This window comes from Acartia tonsa, chromosome 4 (assembly GCF_053477335.1).
Source record: "Acartia tonsa isolate MP-2025a chromosome 4, ASM5347733v1, whole genome shotgun sequence".
In the NCBI taxonomy this organism is placed as follows: Eukaryota; Metazoa; Arthropoda; class Copepoda; order Calanoida; family Acartiidae; genus Acartia; species Acartia tonsa.
In genome coordinates, this window is record NC_137263.1 from 10,949,753 (window position 1) to 10,975,171 (window position 25,419).

At 32.0% G+C, this 25,419-nt stretch overlaps 1 protein-coding gene across 1 annotated transcript in view; it reads right to left on the reverse strand.

The window, feature by feature from the left end:
* The window catches only part of LOC145316044 (organic cation transporter protein-like), a 161,057-nt gene that overhangs the window by 3,297 nt on the left and 132,341 nt on the right, over positions 1-25,419 (reverse strand). Inside the window, exons 6-14 of the mRNA XM_080156331.1 lie at positions 5,878-5,970; positions 5,377-5,501; positions 4,867-4,933; positions 4,448-4,496; positions 3,843-3,914; positions 2,713-2,823; positions 1,197-1,267; positions 675-712; positions 331-385 (exon numbers count right to left, since the gene is read on the reverse strand). Coding sequence (XP_080012457.1) covers positions 331-385; positions 675-712; positions 1,197-1,267; positions 2,713-2,823; positions 3,843-3,914; positions 4,448-4,496; positions 4,867-4,933; positions 5,377-5,501; positions 5,878-5,970 — 681 coding nt within the window. The remainder of the gene's footprint in view (positions 1-330; positions 386-674; positions 713-1,196; positions 1,268-2,712; positions 2,824-3,842; positions 3,915-4,447; positions 4,497-4,866; positions 4,934-5,376; positions 5,502-5,877; positions 5,971-25,419) is intronic.

Below are 25,419 nucleotides of genomic sequence, written 5' to 3' on the forward strand. Positions count from 1 at the left end.
TTGGATGGCGTACATCATTCAACCAATTAGAGCGCAGGTAGTTTAAAATCCACCTATCCTATTGGTCAAAATTAATCAACTTAAAATGCATTTCCGAGATAATTTAGATAAAGAATTATACAAAAAAATTATTTTATAAAAAATCCTTAAAATTTGATGCAGATTTCAAATCTCCCCCTAACATTAAAATTCCGGAAAACTTATATATCTTAATGTGAACTTGTGAAGCCTCTTTAATTTAAAAGTTAATCGGTTCAGTGGCTACAGCAAGATCACTAATTTTACTAGATTTTTCTCTGTTTTTACAAATAAGTAGGTAGAAAATCTTACTTTATAAAAATATCTTCACTCAAAGATGACAGAGAAAATGTTATTCCATAGTATCCTGAAATGAATAAAAAGTTTTTTAGTATGTACGTTCATCTTTATTTTGACTCATGTTAATCTGGGAGGAATGGGATATTTCACTTTTTATTTTTAATGTTATTATAAAAACACATGCTCTCTTATTCGTTGGCTTAAATTTTTTTTATTACTTTTATTGAATCATATATGAACCAATAATTTTAATCCATAAAAGGGGTAATTTTGTTTATCATTATTAAGATAGATATACATCAATTTATTGTCCATTGACTTATCCCTTAAGATCCCTGGAAGGTAATTAATTTTACCTAGAGTAACAACAGGCCAGCAAACCATGAGGACAAGACTAAATAAAAACAAAAGTTAACAAATTCAGAGATATTTTTGTGTTCATTCATACAAAAGAAGATGATTAAAGTCCCCTCCCCCCACAGATTATGACGTCATACGATAGAATAGCCAATGAGAGGCCATTATACCCTGTAATTGACCAACGGTAAAATTTATGCTGGCCTCTCATTGGTTATTTTTTCGAATGACGACATAATCTGTGGAGGGACTTTAATCATCTTCACAAAAGAATTTATTTTTTGATTGGTTTGGTTGTGAGCAGTTCTTTTAGGGGCAATTTCTCTTGGAAGGAATGAGGTAAAAACTAAAACTTTTCGGGACCTATCATTGCATGTTAAGGAGAGCCAAATCAGTCCAGTGCATGGTGAGATCTATAATAGACAACTCGTTTAAAGATAAACATCCTATTACTTTAATAAGAATTTTTAAAGAATTAGTATTCCATTTACTTTAGAAGATACTTAAAATTTTAATATGACCTTATTTTACGAATAGTAGGATGGAAAAGGTCTCTAACTCCATATTGTGTACCTTCAGCATCAATACTTCCCTGGAAAGTATAGAAGAAATTGTGATTTCCTTCTAAGTGCAGATTGAGCACAGTAACAACCCCTTCTCTGCTTATTTTCAAAGTAAAATTAGGTAGAGGGTTATTTTTATTCTTTATATCTGTGGTAATAATGACGTATTCTGCACGTCATTAGTACTGTAGTTGCTCCTGTCTGCCTGCCTGCCTGCTTCTCTTAGTTTAGTCTTGTGTTATATGTTACAGTGTATGGACCTTTGTCCTGCTGTGATTTGACACAGAGACTACTCCAGCTTGCTGTTCAAATGTTGTGGATTAAGTCTGATTGGTTATCAGACTTTATTTTATTGTGATTTCTTATTTACCCATTTTTAGTAGCGAAGCTACTCTATAATTTGAAATGTCCGTCTGTCTGTATGTCCGTATGTCTTAGTTTGGGGGAAACGTGATTTTCTCGGCTCCTATAAAAGATAAAAGGCTGAAATTTTTTGACAACATTCCCATTATTAAGGAGCACAATTAACTATAAAACATCAATAGCGATAGGACCGCTTTTTAGCAGGTTTTAGGCTATTTTTGTATTTTTCACATTTTTCTCCATATCTTCGGTGTTTATGGTCCGATTTCCAAATTTTTTTCAGTTATAGATATCAAAATTAAATTTCCTGTCGTTTCAAGAAAACATCAATGGTGGTCAGACTGCCTTTTTGCAGGTTTTTGGCTATTTTTATATTTTTCACATTTTTCCTCATATCTTTGGTGTTTATGGTCCGATTTTTAAAATTTTTGTAGTTAAAAATATCAAAATTAAATTTCCTGTTGTTTTGAGCATCCAGTATGTAATTTACTTTGACCGTCAGTCTGTTAGTCGTATTACTGAAATATAAATATTATGAAATTAAAACAAATTTTGAAAAGGTTTCGTGATTTATTTCCTAATATACAATACATGCTTTTGACAACTAATCTTTAAATTCTTATACATATTTTTATGCTTCGCTACTTATGGATGTTGTCATCCTTGTCTATCTATATTTTATTAATCATAATTTGTAATAAAACTTAAAGTAAATTTAACTGTTTTGTTTGTTTATTGAATGCGACATATCTGTAGTGCTGCCCTGTACCATGTAGAACCTAGCCTAAAGTAACAATAAACACCAGTAAAAATGCTTCTCCCCCTTATTTTTAATTTATTATAAAACTAAGAAAGAGGGGCCACTGCTCGACTAGGCAGGCACTTTGAGTTAAACCACCGAAAAAATCTCAACAGTTACCTTAAAAATAGGATAAATAGGTCTGGAATTAAATTTTATTTAATTCTGCACATTTTGCTAAATTAAGAAGTCGCATGGCACAGAGATTAGCCAGGAAAAAGGATGTCAGATAGGGCATCAATTAAAATTTAATTTTCCCAGGGGTTGTTGATTGTCCCTTCCTCTCCAACACACCCCTGAATGAAACATTACCTTTGTAGATTCAGTTTGTTTATCAGCGCTCTCTAGTTCTACATCGTTGCTTTGATTTGTAAAATTGTAAGTTTGCCTTCTATTCATCTTCGCAGCCTTCTCGATGATAACCTATAATAGTAATTTATTTTAATATTTTAAAGATGGAAGCTTTTTATAGTGCCTATTTTCTATTCGGATGGTGGAGATACCATCCCACAAAATGATTAAAAACTTTCCCTGGACCTATAAGAAGCTTCAATGTACAGATGAACCATATCGGTTTACCGGTAAGCGAGATCCTTCCCTACAGACAAAAAAAACTTACCAATTTATACGGTGTTAAAATAAAAACCAATCGCTTCACTTTTTTCAATATAAACCTTACAGTTTTGGTCTAAAACTAATAAAAAAGATAATAAAATTCATGCCCAAGCAATGACAATGAGAAAACAATATTGAATTTTGAATCTACTCACCCTTCCAGCTCCCTAGAGCTTAAGACCTAGCCCTTGCAGAGGAACACAGTAATAGTGTCTGACTGATTATGACGTAACAAAAAAAATTAGCTAATGAGAGCCCGTTATTGAACAATGGTAAAATTTATAGAGGCCTCTCATTGGCTAATTTTTTTGTTACGTCATAATTAGTCAGACACTATTACTGTGTTCCTTGCAGAGAAATTTGCCCTACACCGAAAGTGCATATTTTATTACAAATTTGTCTTTTTAAAAACCAATCGCCTACAATTTGAACCAGCATAAGTACTTAAAATCTTGTAAATAGACCACATAATGTTTGGAGTTTTTGATGGGGCATGTAAACACCTTTCTTTAGACACCTTAACAAGAGTTCTAACACAATCTTAGCCAATTTGGCTTCAAAAAGAAAGACCTGGCAATCATCAAGAACTAGGAATAGACAGAGCCGTCATGCCTCATAGTTGGATGGGAATGTCTTTTTTATGTCAAATTGGCAAAGATTGAGTTAGAAACATTGTTAAGGTGTCTAAAGAAAGGTATTTACATGCCCCATCAAAAACTCTAAACATTATGGGGTCTATCTCCAAGATTTTAAGTACTTATGCTGGTTCAAATTGTGAGCGATCGGTTATTTTTTTAACACTCTTTATATTATAGGACATAACTTACCTTAGCTTTATCATCCTTTCCCGCAGCTAACAGCCACCTGGGAGACTCGGGTGTAAACCACCAGAAAATCAACTAGAATAAAACTTAAAGATAAATGGAATTCAGATTTTTTTCTTGGTAAAATCTGTAATGTTTTCCTAAGAACGCATAAAGAACTTGAGTTTATCGAGATGAGAGATGTGTATGATTGGTTGACTGTCCCCTATACCATATTTCCCCCCAGGTATCGGGGCATCCACTTGGCTGCGGCTGAATGAAGGATTTCGAGTAAGTGTGACTGAGGCTTAGTGTTGCTGCGACTAAGGGTGTCTATTTCTGAACTAAAATTTGAGGAGATACGGAAAGTGTCATGTGTGACGCCATAAAAATACGTCTAAATCCATCTCTTTTTATGGGTTTCCCTTCCTTCTTCTCATATCTTCCTTCCTTTTTAGACGAATTTTTATGACGTCATACATGACAATTTCCGTATCTCCAGAAGGGTTTAGGCTGAAAGTGGTACGGATGTACAAAATACAAGTATCAAAATAAATAATTTAAACCAATCATCTTTATTGTTTTATAATAATCGTCCATTGTCTTATCTCGGTTTCACTGAAATTTACCTGAGAGAATGTTATGATAGAGGCAACCATTTGTAAAGTACTCCAGTCCCTTTGAAAAAATGCAAAATTTATTGAATTAAAGTTTTTATCTTTGTTTGTTGAAAAAATTAACTGTAGATATTTTCTTTATAATATGAAATGCAAACTACAGATATAGATGTAAATTTTTCCAAAAGCTTTTCCTAATGGCTCCTGTGACAAAAAATAACTCCGGCTCAAGCAATCATTATCGTTATATTTTCTCTCCACCTCCACAAGGAGGTGAGAAATTTGGAGCCGGTATTACTATTGAGATCATCCGCTCCAGGAAGGAGAGGAGGCTCTAGGAGCCAAAATCACCTGGAGCTGTGCATCTCCTTATCGTTTAATTTGAATGGTTAAAAATGTATCTTTAAAATAATTAATAGTAGAAAGGTTACTTGATATACATAGCAAGCCAGCTGAGACCAGCCATGCCAACTGCAAAAGGTGCCTGGATCATAACACCTAGATTTCAAAATTTCAAGAGTTAATTTATACTTTAATTGAATGGAATATCCTGACCGCTCAGCATAAAGTAAGGGTTGTGTCTTGTGTAAGGGCTAGACGGTTCCAGGACAAACGCATGAGTCCCAAACGTCGGAGTGGACAAACGCAGGAGTGTTAAATCATTAATTTTATTAAGTATTTCTATACAGATTAGGTTAGGTTAAGATATGAATGAACAAATAAGCTCCCCGCAGTGGTTAGGCATTTAAAAAACCTATAAGAGCCCAGTCGATGTTCTGTTAAAACCTAGAACATAGGCTAATATACTATTCATTTCATTCACGAAACCTCTTAATTATCCCATTTCCTTGTTATCGTTTCTAGATCAAAACATAAAAAACACCTACTTAAACATTTCAACACCCGAAAAGATTGAATCAATGTTGAAGAAGGTAACCTACCTGCGAGTGTTTTATATTGAACAGGCCAGGGTAGGAAGGGGAGAACAGGATTAGCACCCACAACTTCAACAGTCAGAGCAAAGGGACTCAGGAAAATACCCTGGGCCCCTATGGCTGTAAAGAATCTATACAAAAAAATGCGATTTGTTTGTTATAAAGCTAAAACTGTAAATTTATTATTAAGGCGGGGGAAAGGGTTGAAAAGCGGCCAAAGAAATATTCACTCTCATTTACATAAAATATTTTTTTTCTAGTAATACTCCTTTAAAATAGAAGAAGTTGTAAGTTAGTTCTCTACTACAAAAATCAGGGCTCGGCAGCCGCGCATAAGCCTCAAATTTAAACCCGATTGTGTGCAAAAAAAATTCGAAAGTATGGATTGGCTTTATAGGAACAGGTTTAAACATCCAGCTGAATTTTAAAGTTCTATCATGCCATTTTCACTGAGGCTTACACGCAACAGCCGAGCCCTGCAAAAATGTGTAATAGTGTCAATAGAACCTTGTAGCTGTGTAGGAGAAATATTCTGGCATGAAAGCTCCCAGCAGAGAGGCCACTGAAGATATCAGGATAGAAAATAACAGGCTCAACTTTCTAAACAATGGTACACGAATTAATTAACTGTTAAACCTAAACCTGAAGTGTTTACTAGAAAAGGGAAAAAAGGGTCACAAAGTTTGGCCAAACTAATCCGATTGAAGTCATAGTAGATGAAAATATGACGTCAATCGGGATACTTTGGCCAAAATTGGTCTCCTGTTTCAGGAACAAAATTTACTGGCTTTAAGAATTTTCATGGATGACGTCATGCAGTTTTAAAAGCTATTATCATTAATTTTAAATATTAGTCTTATGGCGGAGCCGCTTATTCGCATTTGTAAAAAATTGTATAAACATTTGTTGGGAGCTTCGTTATTGTATATATTATAATCCTCATTGGATAAACTAAATCTTCAAAACCGTTGATATACTTAACTCAGCTCCTTTAATCCACGATCTTCTTACAGCGATGGTGTCTGTTCAGGATTGCAAAAGTTTTCCATAAAGTATTAAACAGGGTCAAATGGATTAATTGTTACTTGGATCTTACACCAGATTATCATGTACTCTGATAAAAGTGAAAAATGTAGCTAATATAACAATCCAAGCTCTTTACCCCATCCGCTACCCTCCTACTGGATGAACGAACTGACTAATAATGACATCCATATTGGCAAACTAAATTGACGAAAATTTTTCCCTTGTCATAATATCCACGTCTATTCTACCCATGCAGGTTTATGACAATTGACAATAAATCTAAAAAATTGTAATTAATACTTTGGAGGGGGCGGGGGAGAAAGTGATGTAAATTTTTTTCCAACACCACTTCTTGTTAGTACATATCATCAAATGGTACAACACTGTGTTTGAACAAGGATGACAACATCCATAAAAGCGAAGTCCTAAATTCAGACGCTAGGATACCGTTTAGGACATACGTACATTTTTTAGACTTTTTCATAGAGATGCTTCGCTTCAAAATAGTGTACCTTGTTGTCCTAGGAATCATTGCTCAGTGATTCAGATGAATAGTACAATTATATTATTCAAAAAAAAAATCAAAATGTTTTAAAAGAAAGTTTCTGGTAACGATTATAGAGTTGCTATGCTTCCTAAATCGTACCTAACTGTTAAAAAAAACATCATGCAGAGTATGAAATCATTAAGACTATTTTAACATACCAAAACTAACTATTAGAGCTGTCCGTTACGAACGGATGGACGTACGGTCTCTAAATATAGAAAAGTTTTTAAAAGTAACCCCTTTTGTGATCGAACGTGATTAGACATCTATAACGACCCGCATATAATTGTCAATTAAATAGATATATCTTGTTATTTTACTTTTCCTTTATATAAACACAAGCAATATAATTTCCATAGGTTGCGCAGTAATTATAATTGCTTGTGACAGTTTTAATTAAAAAGCTTAAGTAATTTTTGAAGGACATTGTCAATAAATATCTACGAATTTTGATTTTATAGCCTTTTGAGTTACAGCATTTTCAAAATTCTTAAACTTGTCAATAAACAAAGAAGTTTCATCAGTATAAGCAAAAATGTTACTAAATATTATATAGTTATTGTATGATATCGAAAATTATTTAGCCGTACTTTCGTTGATACGTAAATAATTAAAATTTTATGACAAAACAACTTGGCAGGGTAAAACGATGAACATGCAAACTGACGGACGGACATGCCCGAGTTATAGAAGGGCAAGCTACGCTTCTAATATCATTATTTATTGATTATTTGATAAATATTTGTCACATTCAATTATAATTAGAACAAAGTTATTCTAACAAAGTATAGGATTATAGGGAATACTGCGTTTCGTCGCAGGGACTAGAAATAGGAGAAAATCTGTTCTGAAACTCTCCTCAAGAGGCTGGTAGATTCTCCAGCCAAAGAATTGTGTCGTTTTTAAGTGTGATTAAAATATTGATTGGTTCTTGCACCTTCTTAAATGACATTAGAAGCTATACTCATAATCTGAAAAAGTTAAGACTCAAGTTATTTTTCGCGCATTTATTTTCACGGCGCGAGATGATATGTGTTATTGAGTGTTGGCTATTCCAGATTAGATTTATGCAAGATCAAATACGCTATATTCTACCTCCAAATTAAGGTTGGAGTTTGAGCTTACTACAACAAGTTAGAAGTTAAAGTTTGACAACTTTATTATACAAACATTGAGTCTAAAGATAGCTGATGTGTATGCATATGAAAATTATTAATTCATCTCCCCAGATTTGTTTTGAACTTCATTGTTATGCCACAAACTTTCCCCCAACCCTCCCTCCCTCTTGATGATGCTTCTGTGTTTGTAAGTACCGGATGTCCTATTCAAAATTTTAATAAATACGGATGTGTGTGTGTGTGTGTGTGTTTGAGATATATTCAAGGGGTGACTTTTCATTACCACAAAAAAAATTCCAAAACTTTATATCTATAAAAACTTTCTTTTCTTTAAAAATTGTTATCTTAAGTAGTTTTTTATATAGTTTAAAGATTTTTCTTTTATTTTTCACTTAAAATTTAACCCTTTTCAACTTTCTGTTTTAAAAGAATTAAAATTTACACATTAATAAATTAAAAACAAGTTGTTTTATTTTGACGCCCTTTGAAGTGATCCTCTTGAGACGATATATACCCTCCCAAACCATAACAACCACTCTAAAGAGACATAATAAATATAATAGACAAATGAGTTAAGAAATATTGTACAATTTTTAAGGACAGAAAAAAAACATTAATGACAAAACGATCAAAAAGTTTTACTGTTATGGGAAAGATAAATTAGTATTTAATCAATTTCTATAAGGGAAATTCTGCCCTTGGAAGCTTGAAAATATTAATATTTATCGTAATATACATGAAAAGATCAAAAACAAAAAAAATAATCTTTACAAAAACTGAGAACATCTATTTATGTAACTCGGGGGAAGGGGGAGTAACATCCTCTGGTAATAATAACTCTGAAATTCATATCAGATAAGAATTTATGAGATCAAGTATAACATACGAATATGTCTCTTTCTAGAATTTTAGTGGCAAAAATCCTATCAGAAAGGTTCCTATTTTTCTGCCCCCTCTCTCTCTTTACAACAAAGAACCTTTGATACTAGTGGCGCAGTCTCTATTCATATATTGTGAAGTATTTGTGTGATCTTAAGTGAGCGATTGTTATCATAATTTTTAGGGAAGTTTAGTCATGACCCAAGAAATGTTTTGGGCTATTGGACAAGGGTGCACGATAAGCCCCCTCCACACAAAGTTATCTTTTGTATAAAAACAAAACAAAATATTGGCGTGTACCCTTACGCTAACTATACGGACGAATCCACAAGTTAGAAGTAAAGATATCTTTCTTACTAAATCCGCCTTGGTCCAAATTATCTTTCCACAATCTTTTGCCCGTTATAACTTATATTCAAATAGAGAAAGTTAAAAATCATTGTACAACCAAAACAATGATAATAATAATAATCTTGTCATTTTGCGTTCCCAGGCTTTTTTTTACAAATAATTTCTAGTTTTTTTCTATAGAGAATAGATTGGTCATTCATTTTGAAGCAAAGTTTTTATATCTCTCAGAAGTGTACGTTCTTCAAATACGGGTGGCTCCATTCGAACTTAGGCATGTTAGTCAAATTATCAGAAGAGATGGTCGCATATTTTAGAATATTCTGTTTTGCTATTTGACTTGATGTGATAATTCTATTGATTTTGATTTTGAATGGGGCGATGCCTAGTACTATTAGTCATGATGGTTTCTATGCCAAACAGTAAGTTTGTCCATAATTAGCATGGTTTTACAAAAGATTGTTTTGTTTCTTTAATCTAAAAGATGCAAATTCTCTAAAATTGTTAATCTTCGTTTATCCTATATATCATAATTAATTAGCCTCGCTTCTATGGATAATTTAATCCTTGATTTTTAAAAAGATATTATTAGTTATTTCTCGCATCGTATTATAAACAGCTTTCCGTGGATATAGAATGTACAATTATAAGATTAGATCCAGTTTTTTAGCCCCGAGGTGCCGAAGGCACGGGCTAAAAAAACTGGTTTTAATCTTATGATTGTACATTTTTTATATTCGTAGAAAGCTGGATATAATACGATGCTAGACATAGTTTTTTCGTATGGATGAGAACCGGTTCCTATCCACCGGATTCGAATGAATACGAAAAAAAATATTCTTTCCATTGAAAGATTTTCATTCAATGCTTTAGTTTGATTCATTCATATAAAATTATTTTAAATCCAGTCAATTATTTTACCTAATTAAGCATGACAAACTTGAACCATATATTGATACATTAAAAGCAAAAAAGTTTAATGAAGTGTTTTGGTATTTTAAATCACATACTGCTTTATTTTTCTTTTAATTTAAATTCATTCTATTTGCCTTTTTTTCACACAATTTATCTTAAAAGATTATCTAATACATGCAGTTTTGTAAGTTTTTAATTTTAAGATTTTATCCTCTCAATGAAACTTACATATGCTGAAAATTGGGAAAAAATTTTCTGATTACCCTAAAAAAAAAAACATATATATTATTAGACAATTTCTTTCTTTTAAAACTACATATGGGTTCTTTTGCTTTTTTGTAGCAATTATTTGTCAATTTAAAATTGGACATTTTTTCTTCCCTCTCTTTTTAAACTAGTCTATAAAAATCAATAAAGATGTCTTTTTGTAAATTTGTTAACTTTGATCTCCAAAACAGCGTTTGAAGCTTTTTATAAAACTAATATTTATCTATTTTTTAATTTAACCCTATTGCGCTAAATTCAATATAGTGTTTTTACTTGAGCAATCTTAATCTATTTAGACAAAATACCATTTATGATCATAAGAGTTATAATTAGATTTAGAACCTTTTATTAGAGTTTATTTTAGGGAGGGGTCGAATTTGGTCTTGAAAAATCGTAAAAGAAATTACAATTTCTTTCCCACCTAGCTTAAGGACACAAAAAGACTCGGGTTAGTTTGTTATGCTATCATCAAGAAAAGAAATCGTGAAGTTTTTTTTCAATCGTTTCTTGTCGTGTCATTCAATTAGAACATATTGATTTTTCTCCCCTGGATTCAATGTAATCAAAATTATGGTTTAGCAACTTTCCTTTCTCTAAATACATCTTTTCTTTATTTTTAGAGAATGTTAGCTAAAAATGCTTTTTCTTAGATCTCCCATCTTGTAGTTTCAAGGTGCTTTTTGCCACAATCACTAGGAAAATCAAATCAAAAAAGTAAAAAGAATGGCTTCGAAACCAGTTCTCAGTCATACTTAAAAATCGTAATACAGATAATTTTCCATGGATATTAAAATAAAAATCATAAAATTAAAAACAGTTTTGTTGACACGGGGCTAAAAACTGGTCTTAATCTAATTCGAATAACTATTATAAGACACATCGAATAACAAAATGTCCATGTATTTTTTAACAATCAAATAATTTGTTTATGGAAAATAAACCAAGTGGGGCAGTTATGGTCTCTAAAACATAAAATATTATTATGGTTTCCTGTGCCCTTTTAAAAAGTTATACTTTAAGAAAAAAAAACTATCTCGAATTCCTTGAATCTAATATGTTTCAAAAAATGAATGCCAATATTTTTAGCTTAAAGTTCATTTTTGTTCAACTTTTCTAATACAAAAAATCAATCGAACTAACTGTTTTTGAAAGTGTTCTATTTAATCATAAAAAGGAAATAGAATTTCATTAAGTACACAAATAAGCAGCTTAAAATACTTGTTTTGATTTAAGTAACACATATATAGCATACCTCTCTCTAGACGCACACAAAAACAAAATATGTAACCCCTTTCTTTCTTCATTTGGCCTTACCATGTTAGAAACCTATCTCTATCTACACTCAAAGTTGATCAAATTTTAACATTATTTCAAAGCGCACACAAAATAAGCATTCGTTTTTGCAAAGGTTTTTTAAAAAGTATTTAGACAAAGATATGGCACTTGTAACAAATTAACATATTATTTTGCCACTTAAGATTCCGTCAGTTAGAAACCAACATTTTTCATACAAATAATAGTTATACTATATGTTTACGTATCTTGATGTATAAAAAGCAGTAATTATTAACAATGTGAATAAAACTAATAATTTTATAGGTAGAAATGAAACTTCTACATTGTAAACAAAATTAATTGTAAAAACTTCTTTTTAAGAATTGAAAATTTCAAAGCGCACTAACAATTAAAATAAAATTTAAAAACTTTGCCTATTTGAGCGGGTTGAAGTGTCAGTGTCCCTAGATTAAAGATAAATCTGCTCATCCGTTCTTATCATACAGCAAAATTAAGACAATAGCAAACTAATGTTGAGGACAAGTGCAAGATAAAAATTATTTTTTTCCAAAACAAACTTTTTCTTGGATGCACAATTTATTTGAGAGATCCAAGTCAGTTTTAAATTTCGACAAGTAAAAGGGGTCTTAAATTGAAACTTAAATAGTCATTCCATAAATACAATTTATTTATTTATTTCATATACCATTCGTTTGAAAGCAAAATCTAGCTGTCTTATAAAATTTGTTTGTTTGTCGGGACACGCTAGGACTGGGCTGCCTGAAAAACATTCACAGCATGATATTAAAGGAAATCTTTTGTCAATTATTTGGACAAAAATGTGTGTGCGTGTGTGTGTGTGTGTGTGTGTGTGTGTGTATTGGAATGAGACTCTCTTATTGAGTGTGATCTATAAAGCACCTGCCTGTGCGTGTCCCCTGTCCCCTGTCCCCCCCCCCTCCCCCACCCCCCGGCCCTGGTATCATCTTTGTATGTGTCAGCTCCGTTTATCTTTTCAATTGTTAAATATGTTTTGTTAGTGGTTATCATATCATTTCCCCTCATCTTTATAAACACACACACACACACACACTAGCATATTAGGTTAGGTTGGGTTGGGCTTAGGAAGGGAATAGGGAATAAAGAAGAGGCTTTAGGAAATTGGCTAATGATCGTTTTAAAGATTAGATTTTCTGCATAAAAATAAAAATAAACGAAAAATGTCACACGATATGAAAGTCACTTAGTTTGTTTTATAGTATTAAACATAAAATAGAGAAACATCGTAAAATATCTAATTCATTTAATAATTTGAAGAAAGAAAAAATTAAAGCACATGTAACTTACACAGTATCAAATGAAAGGTTTACTTTTTTTCAACAAGAAAGGTCCAATAACTAAAATATAGTATGCCTATCTTCATATTTACATAGGTGTTCTTTTTCATAATTGATAAATTCACCAAACCTTGTAATTTAAAAACCACTAGGTAACAATTGACCAAAATTGCATTAAAAATTTCTGCGCCAATAAAATACAAATTATTTTTTTTAAAGAAAGCATAAAAAGATTTCATGAATTATTCTGCTCTATAGTGGTGGAACTATTAATTTTGTAACTTTTAACTTCTTATATTTGTTTTCTTATGTGTTCTGTTTGTCAGGTTTTCTGTCCACTTGAAAGGCAGGGACCAATGGGCTTTTAATACACTAGTCCCCAAAGTTTTTCAAATTACGATTTCGTATTCGTTGCTTTAACAACTTTAGGGGGTTTTATTGAATTTTGATTGGTTGGTTTATTTAATTTAGTGTCAAAACAATTAAACAACTAATTGTAATCTACATAAGGGGTAATTGGTAATCATTGGTTATGTACATCAATTTATCGACCAGTGTCTTATCTCTTTAGATCCCTTGGCTTGGCTGCAGATTGTTGCGGATTATTGCAGTTTTTTTTAGAAAGCCTGGCTTTGATACTGAAATGGGTTGTTTAATTATTAGCGGCGGCATATTTGGCCGCGGAATAAGGAAAGGAATGACGTGGTTGAATTTAGCCGCAACATTTTGTAGGCAACGGATTACCATTACATACTTGCTATAGACGGCTGCAAAGAACTAAGAAAGCACTAAAACGCTAAAAATCTTTTTTAAAAACTTGTTTTATTCAAATATTGTCAGCACTCTTTTGATTAAAGCTACGGCAGATGCCCTTATGTAAATAAAAGTAGAGTATGATTTTATGTAAAATGAACCGCTATAATACAATAAATAAAACTTAGTATTATCATTATTTTGTATTCACCCAAAAGTTAAATGTCAACTATAACTCGGAACAAGAATAATTCTGTCCATAAGTTGTAAAGTGAATTACTAACAGATAATGTTCAAGTTGCATAACTAAAATATTTTAGTTAAAAAACAAATAGAAGGAAAGTCCCAAAATGAAATTTGTATTGGCTATTTAGTTCGGTTTTGTTAAAAAGTGTTTACATAAAAAAAAAATCGTCTCAATGGAAATGGACTCAGAACTTAAAATTTTAGTGTTTGGGGGTCTTTTGCTCCACTAGCCCCTTTAAGGGAAAGTCCCAAAATTCAATTTTTAAAGTTTTGCAGGTGGATCTAATCATATGGGAGCGCTTACAGGGAGAATTAGGTTGATAACTGTGGAAACAGGCCCAAGCGGCCAGGGCAGAGTTTGGTACTGAATTTCATTTCCTATAACTGTACAAACTTCCCCCCCCCCTTAATTTGTTTTATATTCTTTTTTTTTCTTTTCGTCCTCCTTAAAAAGGGGCTCCAGGAATCAAATACACTATCCCCATTTTGGTCAAGATAGTACTCCTGTAGCTCCTGGTGCATATCCTAAAAACATTTTTCCTTTTATTCCACCAATTTATATTTAGTTAATAATTAAACTTAGTATATATTATAATATTTTTGTATGAGACTAAACATCATAATGTAAACTCTAAATTGTCAATAGATAGCAGCAATTTAGAGTATTTTATGTGCTATCTCCTAAGCTAGGGGGTACCTGGCAGCACCAAAAAAAAATAAAACATTATTATTATTAAAATAATGAAGAAAATCATTGTAATAGTATATTGTTAGAACGACAGAGGGGTCAACTAATAGAAAGTTACACAAAAAGGTAGTGTGTCCCCAAGGTTATAAGCTGCATTGCATAGAGACTGGAATGACTTACGTCATTGTCCTAATTATAAAGTAGCTGTGCTACTAATACAAGCGTGAAAGTTTCACCCCGATGTATTTATACTAAATCTTAAAAGCACGAAATTTTACACACGCTTTTTAAGGACGTTTGCGCATTTTAGATAAAAAAGTATTTTGAGGGAAAACATGAAAATAAAATCTTTTTTCTTCAAATCTTTAGTGTTATATAATATTTTTTCCACTATGACTTCGAAACCGATTAATATCCGCTTGTTTAGAACCGGTTCTAAGCCATACTGCAAAATTGTGTGTCGTATCGTATTATATCCAGTTTTCTACGAATAAAGAAATGTACAATCATAATATTAACAACAGTTTTGTTAGGCCGTGCCTTCGGCATCTCGGGGTCAACAAAACTGGTTTTTATCTTATAATTTTACATTTTAAATCCGCGGAAAGCTGTTTATGATAAGATTAACTATTCTTGTTTATAACAAGATAATATCATGATAAAATTGAGGTCATATCCAAGATTAGTTGAAAGACAGGAATAAAAAAATTATTAAAGGCCAGAAAAAGGTTTTGCCTGAATTTCTTGTCTTTTTGTATAAATACATTTAGTGACTTTGTGAGAGCTTATATTCATAAATATTCTGTTGGTATTTATGATTTAGACATTTATTCTCATCAAAATTTCCTCAGTTACAACAGAGATACTATAGAGTTATAATTTGGATAACCTGCATGAGAGGACATGCATTCTTTAGATTTGTTTTGGCTATTCCAATCTTCAGAACAGGAAGGGAAATAACATTGGACTGTAAAGTTGTAAACATGTTATTATTTGTTGTCTTAGACACTTATCCAACTTTTATTAAAGCTTCAACCAGTAATAATAATTTACATTGGGGGAATTTGTTTATCATCATTGGGGATGTACATCAATTCATCGTCCATTGTTTTATCTTTTAACGTCCCTGTATACAATTAAACTCTTTCTTCAATAAAGCAGTAAATGAAAATGGGTTGTACATCATAATATCGAAAACTGTGACTTTTTAGAAATCGGATGGAAAGAACTTTCTAACTCTACTAATATCTTTTATCACAACTCAAAGTGTTTTCTCTCCCCCGCCCACTTGCTCCACCCCTGTTCCCGTGTGTTTAACCTTTCCCCCCATAATTTGCACGATTATACATAATGCAAAAATTTAGGTAAAGATGAAAATTATGTTTTTTCATTGTTTCTCTGTCAATAGACAAAATTACGTTCAAAATTATGACTTTTTCTCCCAAACCATTTAAGGTTTATTGCAATTGTGTTTTGTAGTTGCGTAACTATTCTAAACTTTTCCCGACAGCAGTCAGTGATTTCAAAATGACTTTTGTTATAGACATCATTGTTCTTTGTAGCAATGTAATTTTTAACACTTTGATAAAAATGAGTTTTAAAAAGATTTTTGTTTGTTCGTTGGTTAAAATCTCGCTAACCAATAAAGAGATTTAGTTCCTCTTCTTAGAGAAGCTTCATTGGGGTTTAGGGATAATTTTGGCTTTTTAATTTTTTAAAGTCGTTTCATTGTCCTCCCTTCCCAAGATGCTACATCGTTTCACAGTCTTTATCATACTTTCTCATAAAGAATATTCTAGTAGGGATTCATCATATGATTGTTTTTTTTTGTCAGGCCATTTTGTATCAAACTGTTATACAGTTAGGGAGTTGAATCCATTTTTATAGAAGCAGAAACATAATCTATGATTATGGTTTGGACCCTCTAAAACTGTAATCTACCCTTCCACTTTCCCCTCTCTTGGTGAAGATATCTTCAACGCCGATACGATTTTTGAAATGTAAGATTCCACTTTCAATAGAGGCGAAACTGAAATCATACATTCATGTTAACATATCAGCGTATTCATAAACATTGATTTCCTTATTTATATCGACATAATAGTAATGTATCATTCTACTTTCAATAGAGACAAAACTGTAATGATACATTCAAGATAACATATCATATATTTAAATCGACATAGTAGAAATGGTACATATTAGATAGTTTTTTTTTATATTTTTATTAGTTTGAAGTTTTTAAGAAAAAAAAGGACCTAAAAATAAAGGTTGCTAACACTTAACAATCAGGCCCATTTCCAGACCTTAGTCGTTCAATGCCCCCCCCCCCCACATATCATCTCGGCTCCTATAAGAGTTAGATGGCAAAAAAAAATTGTGCATGTTCCCTGTTAAATACTAAATTTCCGACTTTAAGTGAGATAAAGTCATTTCTCGTATTCATTCGAATCCGGTGGATAGGAACCGGTTCTCATCCATACGAAAAAACTATGTCTAGCATCGTATTATATCCAGCTTTCTACTTTTTTAGCCCGTGCCTACGGCACCTAGGGGCTAAAAAACTGGTTTTAATCTTATAATTGTACATTCTATATCCGCGGAAAGCTGTTTATAATACGATGCGAGAAATAACTATTTTCGCTTACTTCACCCTTTCATTTAACAACTTTATTTTTTAAGGTTAATTAAAAGGTTAAATGGATGTAATTTCCTTATTTTTGAATCTAGAACAATTTTTTTCAGAAAATGTTTATCTTAAAGTAAATTTTTTATTAGAAATCTCAAAACATAAATTTTCTTATTCGTTGGCTTAACAACTTTAGGAACTTTTACTGAATTTTGATTGGTTGGTTTAACCACTACTATCTATAATACAAAGTAGAACGATGTCTGTCTGTCCGTCGGCGTCGATCCGTCTTTCCCTTAAGATCTTGGTAACAACTGAACCGATTGGATTCTACTCTTCAGGGTATATACCTTTTGGTCCTGTTGTGGTTTTAAGCTATTTTCTTGGGGGGTGGGACAATCTCAACCCCCCAAAAAATGAAAATCCCCCCCCCAAAAAAAAATTCTGGTGTTGCCCATAAATTATGAGTGCAGCACCAGAATTTTTTGTTTATTATTATTTTTTTTTTTTTTTTTTTAAATTACCTCATCAGCCAAGCCCCTAGAGGCTAGGGGCGAAGCCGCTAGTACTTAATAACCTAACCATTCAAAATCCAATAAAAGTCCCCAAAGTTGTTAAGCCAGCTAATAAGAAAAGGTTATCAAAAAACTTTGGGGACTAGTATAATAAACAGTCCATTGTCCACCTCTCTCTCTGCTAGTTCCCAAAGTTTTATAATAACGTTTTCATTTTTGTTTGCTTAACATCTTTGGGGACTTTTACTGAATTTTAATTGGTTAGTTTATTTAGTATAGTGTCGAAACGTTTCAACCACTGATGGCAAATTACAGTAGGGGTATTTTTGGGATTGTACATCCACTTATCGTCTATTGTCTTATCCCTTTAGATCCCTGGTGGCGATAAACTTGAATTAAAGTACCTAGAGGTCTTGGACCAGCTAAGAAGGTAATTTCAGTCCAATGTTCCCTACCTCCCTGGGTACAATAAAAGTTGTCTACAGGGAGGAAAAATGGACGAAAAATTAAATAAATTCTGTCTATAATAACATGAGAAGACAGAATGAGAAGGACAGTAGCACCCTGTAATCGTTATCAGAAAGTCCTGAACGTCCATTTAAAACATTTGACGAAGCTTTTTATATTAAGAGTTATAACAATATAAATTGATAAGATACATACAAAATGTTAATGCTTCTAAGCAACGTTTTCTACAAAAAGGGTTGGTAGAATTCTGTATGTCTAAAAAAATCACTCTTATGGTTTGCAGGTTTCTATAACTATGTCGTTTTAATATGTTTACTCTCAGCAAAATAATGGAGGGATTAAATTTCAGTAGTACCCAAAGTTTTATAAACATTTGTTGGATTTATAAATTTGTTTACTTTTATTTAATCTTAATTAGTTGATTAAAACTGGCATTGTCAAAACTAAACAGCCAAGATTAGTTGTTTATTGCATCTGTTTTTCCAGTTTTGTTAGTCCCGAAGGGGCGAAGGCCCAGTCTAACAAAACTGGTGATCATATTACAACTTTTTACTATACTATTTGTAGAAAAATGTCTATAATACAATACAATACATGGTTTCAGGTATGGATTAGACGGGTCTGATCCAGCGGATAATAATTGGTTTCGTAGCCATACTGGAAAATCATAAAAAATCATGGACAGAATGACGGACAGGCAGAAAAGTGAATTGTAGATTACCATCACATTTTATTCTTTCTTACTCCAGAGAGCGAGGAGACAATTGACTGCTTATTACAATAGTACACAAAGTTTTACAATAACGTTTTCTTATTCGTTGGCTTTGATTGGTTGATTACATTGTGTTTATAAACGTTTGAACCACTAATTTTAATCTACATAAGGGGTTATTTAGTGCTTCATCATTATGGATGTGCATTAATTTATCGGCCATTGTCTTATCTCTTTAGATCCCTGATATGTTTCATAATTTTATTTGTTAGCTTTGCTTAAGTGAAAGCTTTTCATTACATTAAGTTTTAAGTCTTAAGTATGTGTTATAACATATAACATAGGCCAAAGTTAAACTTTATCTGAGAGTGATAGGACAATGGCAGATTGGTTATTATACCTTTTTACATAAAAATGAAATGGTTTGGCAGGGATAATTTATATTTCATTGTCCTTTACCATTATCCCAAAGTTAATTAAATCTATAAGGCCTTTGAATCTAATTTATTAAGCTATATGAAATATATTCAAATCTACTTTTACAGTTTTAAAGAATCCTGAGATAAGAATTACCTTTACATAAATTCAATCCACCTACAATGAAAGCCAAAATAGATAGGCAAAATTTCTGGATTCTATTTTGTACTTCAGTTTGAATTTTCATTGGTTTGAAATAAATGCACATTTAAAATAATCTTTGCCTAAGAAAAGATAAATATACCATGCGTGATTTTATTTTACTTTTTGGGCTAATTATTATTTCTGAGAGAAAAGTAAAAATAAGTATTTTTTTGTTGATTTTTTTGGTATCAGTGCATATAAAAGGAAACAGCATTATCCTCTTAGGAATTTTTTTTATCAATTTTGAAAATTTGGGCACCCCCCCCCCCCCCTCCCGACAGAGTCTGAATTTAATCTAAGGCAAAGTCTTGGTGAACTATACTTTTCTTTAAACTTTCCTTCCTTGCCCTGTCCAGACATACAGAGGCAAGGGTAATAGTAGGGGGGATTGAGTGTGAAGGGAAAGAAAAAGGGAAGGCGGAAAAAGTTTAAATTTCGAGTGCTGTGGCCAGAGATGTTCGTTGTCAGGTGGGTACTCAAATTTTCAAAATTTCAAAAAACTATTTTAGGTTAGGTTAGGTTATAGGCTAGGGAGCCGAGCACTGAGGCCAGAGATGTTCGTTGTTGGGGGTACTCAAATTTTCAAAATATTAAAAAACTATTTTAGGTTAGGTTAGGTTATAGGCCAGGGAGCCAAGCGCTGCGGCAAGAGATGTTTGTTGTCAGGGGAACTTCTCAATTTTGAAAATATTTTTATGTCCTAAATAGGACTTGATTCATACTGTTGGAAGCATGGTCCGGGCATCATGGCAAATGTGTTGGTAAACTTCTCGGCGAAAGTGTCAGTAAACTTTACAGCGTAACTGTGCTTCATTAATATTTATATGTGCTATATGTGCCCTACTCTCTGCCTTTCTCATCCCTTGTCTCTGCCCTCTCACACTCCTTCCACGCGCTCCATCCACTTCAACCAATGAGAGTGTGACTCTCATTGGTTGGAGTTTTATATAAATAAGCCCGTTGCTTGTGGTGAAGAACTGTGATTCTGTTCATCGGTTGCCATGCTAGACTAATGAGGCTTATGTCTCCACTTACCCTCCCTCCCACCCCTCCCTTCCTTCTTGTCAAACATAATAATATTTTGATAAAAAAATCCTAAGAGGAAATTACCAAAGAAACACCCAAATTTGCCTTTTTTTGGTATTTTCCTTGAAATATAAAGATATCCTAAAACTGATTGATTGGGCTTGTAAAGGAACCATTTGAGTATCGTTGGTCAAAAAAGGTCTGATTTGTGAGCATTTTTGACCAAGTTGTGGCCAAATAATAATGAAACATATAAAAAGGTAGCACACTTTAAATACTCAGTCATTTATAGTAAAAGTGGCTTATACAAGTTGAAATGAAGAAAAAGGAGGAGGAGTACTACTTAATCCCTTTCTTCCTGTAAGCAGTTTATGAAAAAAATGAAGATTTGACTGATATAAGCCAAATAAGCAAAGTTTTTCATTGATTACCTGTAAGTAATTTATCAAAAATAGCATAATTTGTTATATGAGCCAAATAAATAATAATTTTCATTGATTGCTTATATGTAAATAGCGGCTTCGCCCCTAGCCCCTAGGGGCTTTTCCCCAAGAGATAATAAAAAAATAAAGTACTACTTGTGCTGCTCATTGTCTAATGTGTTCCCAAGAAATTATTATTTTTTTTGGGAGGGGGGAATTTTCATTTTTTGGGGGGTTGGGGGTGTCCCACCCCCCAAGAAAATAGCTTAAAACCACCACAGGACCAATAGGTATATACCCTGAAGAGTAGAATCCAATTGGTTCAGTGGTTACCTAGATCTTAAGAGACAGATGGACAGACAGATAGACATCGTTCTACCTTTATAAGTAATTTATCCAAAAAAAAAGCATGATTTTGTTAATTAGCCAAATAAGCAGTAATCTTGATTGAATGCTTATAAATAAGTTATAAAAAAATAGCATGATTTGGTATATAGCAAGTCAAATAAGTAATAATTTTCAATGTTTGCTTCAAAGAAGAAAAAGTATAGGATAGAATCCATGAATTTCTGTATCTCCTAGAAATTCATGTTTATTAAAGAAAGCTTTAACTTTAAAGTTGTACCATGAAAACCGTTTGAAAAAAAAAAACTATTTTAGAATAGGGGTCTTTAACTAAAAGACTTGCTTTTGCTCTGCTGTGGCAATGTTTACATGATTGAGATCTTTAGTGAATTTGTGGTACCAAACATTGAGGACAGGGAAATGAACTTCTTGGTGTCTGAAGAACTGAAACAATCAAATTGCTTTGTATTCAGACACTATCCAAAAAAATTTTACTTACTTAGATCAAATATAAATCAAAAGTTGCTGTTTGATTCAACCATATCTGGAACACGAACTGAAAGATGCTGTAGGTTGGGGCTTATTGCCATCAAACATACCAGCTTCAGGATAATTATCCCAGTTGAAGTCTTGTGAAAGTATAGTAGAACACACTTAGAAGAATCTATACCTCCATATATTAAGATTCATATTCCCACACTGTTTTTGTTTTTAAGTGGAAAGCTTTACAGTAGTTTAATATAGAAGAGATTTTTAAATAAGAAAAAGTTACTTGTAGCAAAGGCAAATTAATACCCTTTAAGGAACCATGCAAGAAATAAACTGCTTTAACTGCTGAAAGACTGCCACAAGTAGACCCAATACAAAAAAATTGAAGCCTCCAGCTTCAAAAACTAAAAAGTTATAGACTTTTTAAAATCATATTTTTAGTACAATGAAAATTTTGAAAGTTTTTCATTGCTAATAATAAAATTTTCATTATTAAAATACGTCGCCCAGAAAATTATAAGCTTATTTTTGGCAGAAACCTAGGATGCCAGTAACTGATAAATAAAAACACCTTTCTTTATAGTCAAAATCATATAAAAAAATTCAGTTTAATTTGCATTGTATTGAGAGTAATGTAGCCTGAGAATGCTAGCCTTTAGGATTTCTAGCCAATCAGAAGTCTGGTCCACGCTAAGTCCGCTAAACAACCAATCAAAGCTGAGCATCTGTATTACTTACATTAGTTTCATTTTTTACTGCTATGATTTTCCGCTTTCAAACGCAATTTAAACTTAATTTTTTAAAAGACATTTTGACTTTAAAAGAGGGTGTTTTTATTGTAAAAATGTTATCAGTTACTGGCAGTCTAAGTTTTTGACAAAGATAAGCTATTAATTTTGTTTTTGAAGCTGGAGGATTCAAATTTTTTTATTGGGTCTACTTATGGCAGGCTTTCAGCAGTTAAAGAGAGGTATTTCTTGCAGGGTTCCTTTAATATTCCATTTATTAATGAATTTAATTCAAAAATTTTAATAGAAACAGATTTATTACAATTTTGTTACTTAGCAGTTTATTAGAAATATATAGAAAATTATAGAAATATTTATCCTACAATCAAGAATCAGATAACCTGTAGAGTCATATATTAGCACAATTGAAACAGGATATCGATTTGGTCTAACTGGTCCTATAATCCATCAACTCAAAAGAGAAATTCTAGTAGATAAACACTTTTGTTTATTTTTAGTTATTTATGAATCATTCCAGTAATACAGCAAAGGAATTTTTCAACCATATGATTTCTAAAAAGCTATCTTTGTCTTAAGAAATGCAAATTTTATCTCTTTCCTGTCAAACTTTTTACATATTTCTACCAATAACTTAGCCAGATTGTTCTTCTGCAGTTATTCTATTGGCTGATTTAGAGATGGTGTCTCTAAATTTTCTCTATTCTTAATAAGTAAAGAATTCTATACCTTAATGTTTAAGATCAAAAAGAAAACAAATAAAACACAAAGACAAGTTAACCAAAATCAAGTCAAATCACATCTGCTGCATTGATTTTACATTAATAAGATTTTATTTGCATTACAAAAGTATCTAAAAGTATACTGAGATAAATTTACAGAAACACATCTTATCTTCCTGTATTCAAAGTAGAATTGCCTTCTATATTCGTTGAATTTGGTGTTTTCACCTCAAATCTTTGAAATTAAATATCTGCCAAGTAGGAGCAGCTAGGATTTCATTCTCAATGGATTCTAAATGTCTCTTAGTCCTATTTGAACGCTGCATTGTCCATTTTGATGGTAAATTTTTTAATACTTTAAATGAGTAAGGCAGGATATGAACGTTTGTCGACCAACGAGTTGACCGACTTCTTGCTAACCAAGTAGAATAGTAGACAGATCTGAAATGATTAATGCAAACAAATGTGCATTTGACTCTATCATAAACAAGTAACTACCCAACCCAAGCCCACCATTTGAACTACAAAAATAACTCACAAGGCTGTTAATGTATATTAAAGGAAAGAAAGGATTGTGTAGAAATGTTGTAAAAGTCTAGTAAAAAAGTTGATAATAAGTTTGACAAAAAGCAAAATGGTAAAAATATAAAAAGATATGAGATTTCAAAATCAGTTAAGGAAAAAGTTTGAAAAAACTGTTTGGAGAAAAGTGCCCCCTACCCATTTAAAAACGGAGCTTCATGATGCTAGGGGCGCAACCACTATAGTCTACAATATAAGGTAGGGAAGGATTTTAATTTAAAGCAAAATATTTAGGAAAAACAAGTTAAAATTGCATGATGAGTTTCATAATTATTTATAAGTAACAGGGTGTCCACTTGTGTGGCGTGAATGTCAGTGTGTGTGCACTGAGGGATCTTACTAACCAAGTAAGGGTGAGGGGGGGCATAGACCAGTAAGGAGTTAATCAAGTAATTATTGACCTACTTTCATAAAATGACCTTTATCTCCATGTTCCTTTTGAATGACAGAAAAAAACATAGAAGCAAATTTGTTTGTTATAAAATTAATAAAAATTTTGTGAGTTTAATTTTAAGGGTACTTTTAGGGTCTCAAAGTTAGACAAAAAAAAATTTTTCTTGAAAATTTTTCAGTAGGTGCTAAAAATTGTCCTACACAAAAATAGGTAAGACCTAGAACTAATACGTAAAAACCTTTTTAACTAAGAACTGTCCATACTTTCCAAATCGGTTGAGAGCTTTAAAATAGAGTTAATATTTTTTTCAAAAATGACCAGAGTTGGTGGCGGGGCATTTTCAGGTAATTTTGAAAAAAAATTAAAATTTGATTTTTAAGGTAAATTTTCAGGTTTTCCAAAATTCAATATGGGTTTTTTAAGAATTATGCCAAAAAGTGAGTAGGACAGTGTTTTTTTATGAAAAAATTTAAATTTTTTTTTAAAGAAAATTTTTGCAAAAAAAATTAAATTTCATGTCTTTAAAAAAAATGATTTTTGACATAGAAGGGATAGTCCAATCCTTATGGAAATTTTTCTGGATAATCCCTCTAACCTAACCTAATTAAGATTAATTATGTTTGATTGGCTGTTTGGCCGTTTTTCATTGATTTTTTTTAGGTTGAAAAAAACGTTATTGGTTTAGCCCCCCATGTGGGGTATTAATCGGTAACAACTTTGAGTCCAATTATATCAAACTTCTTAAAGTCCTAGGATAACCTGATAGTCTTTTTCGTAAGCTGTCTAATGGTCTTGGTTTTATTAGAAAATATAAATATTTTCCCTTTTTTTTTCTTTAAAAAACTGAAAAAATTACCGGTTTAGCCTGCCCTCACCCTTATGCAAGAAAAATTAGCTCTTTCATTTTGTACAAAAAAAATTAAATATAAATTTTTGATTAATTGTTTATAAGAAATGAATGAAAGTTTTTGTTTATTAG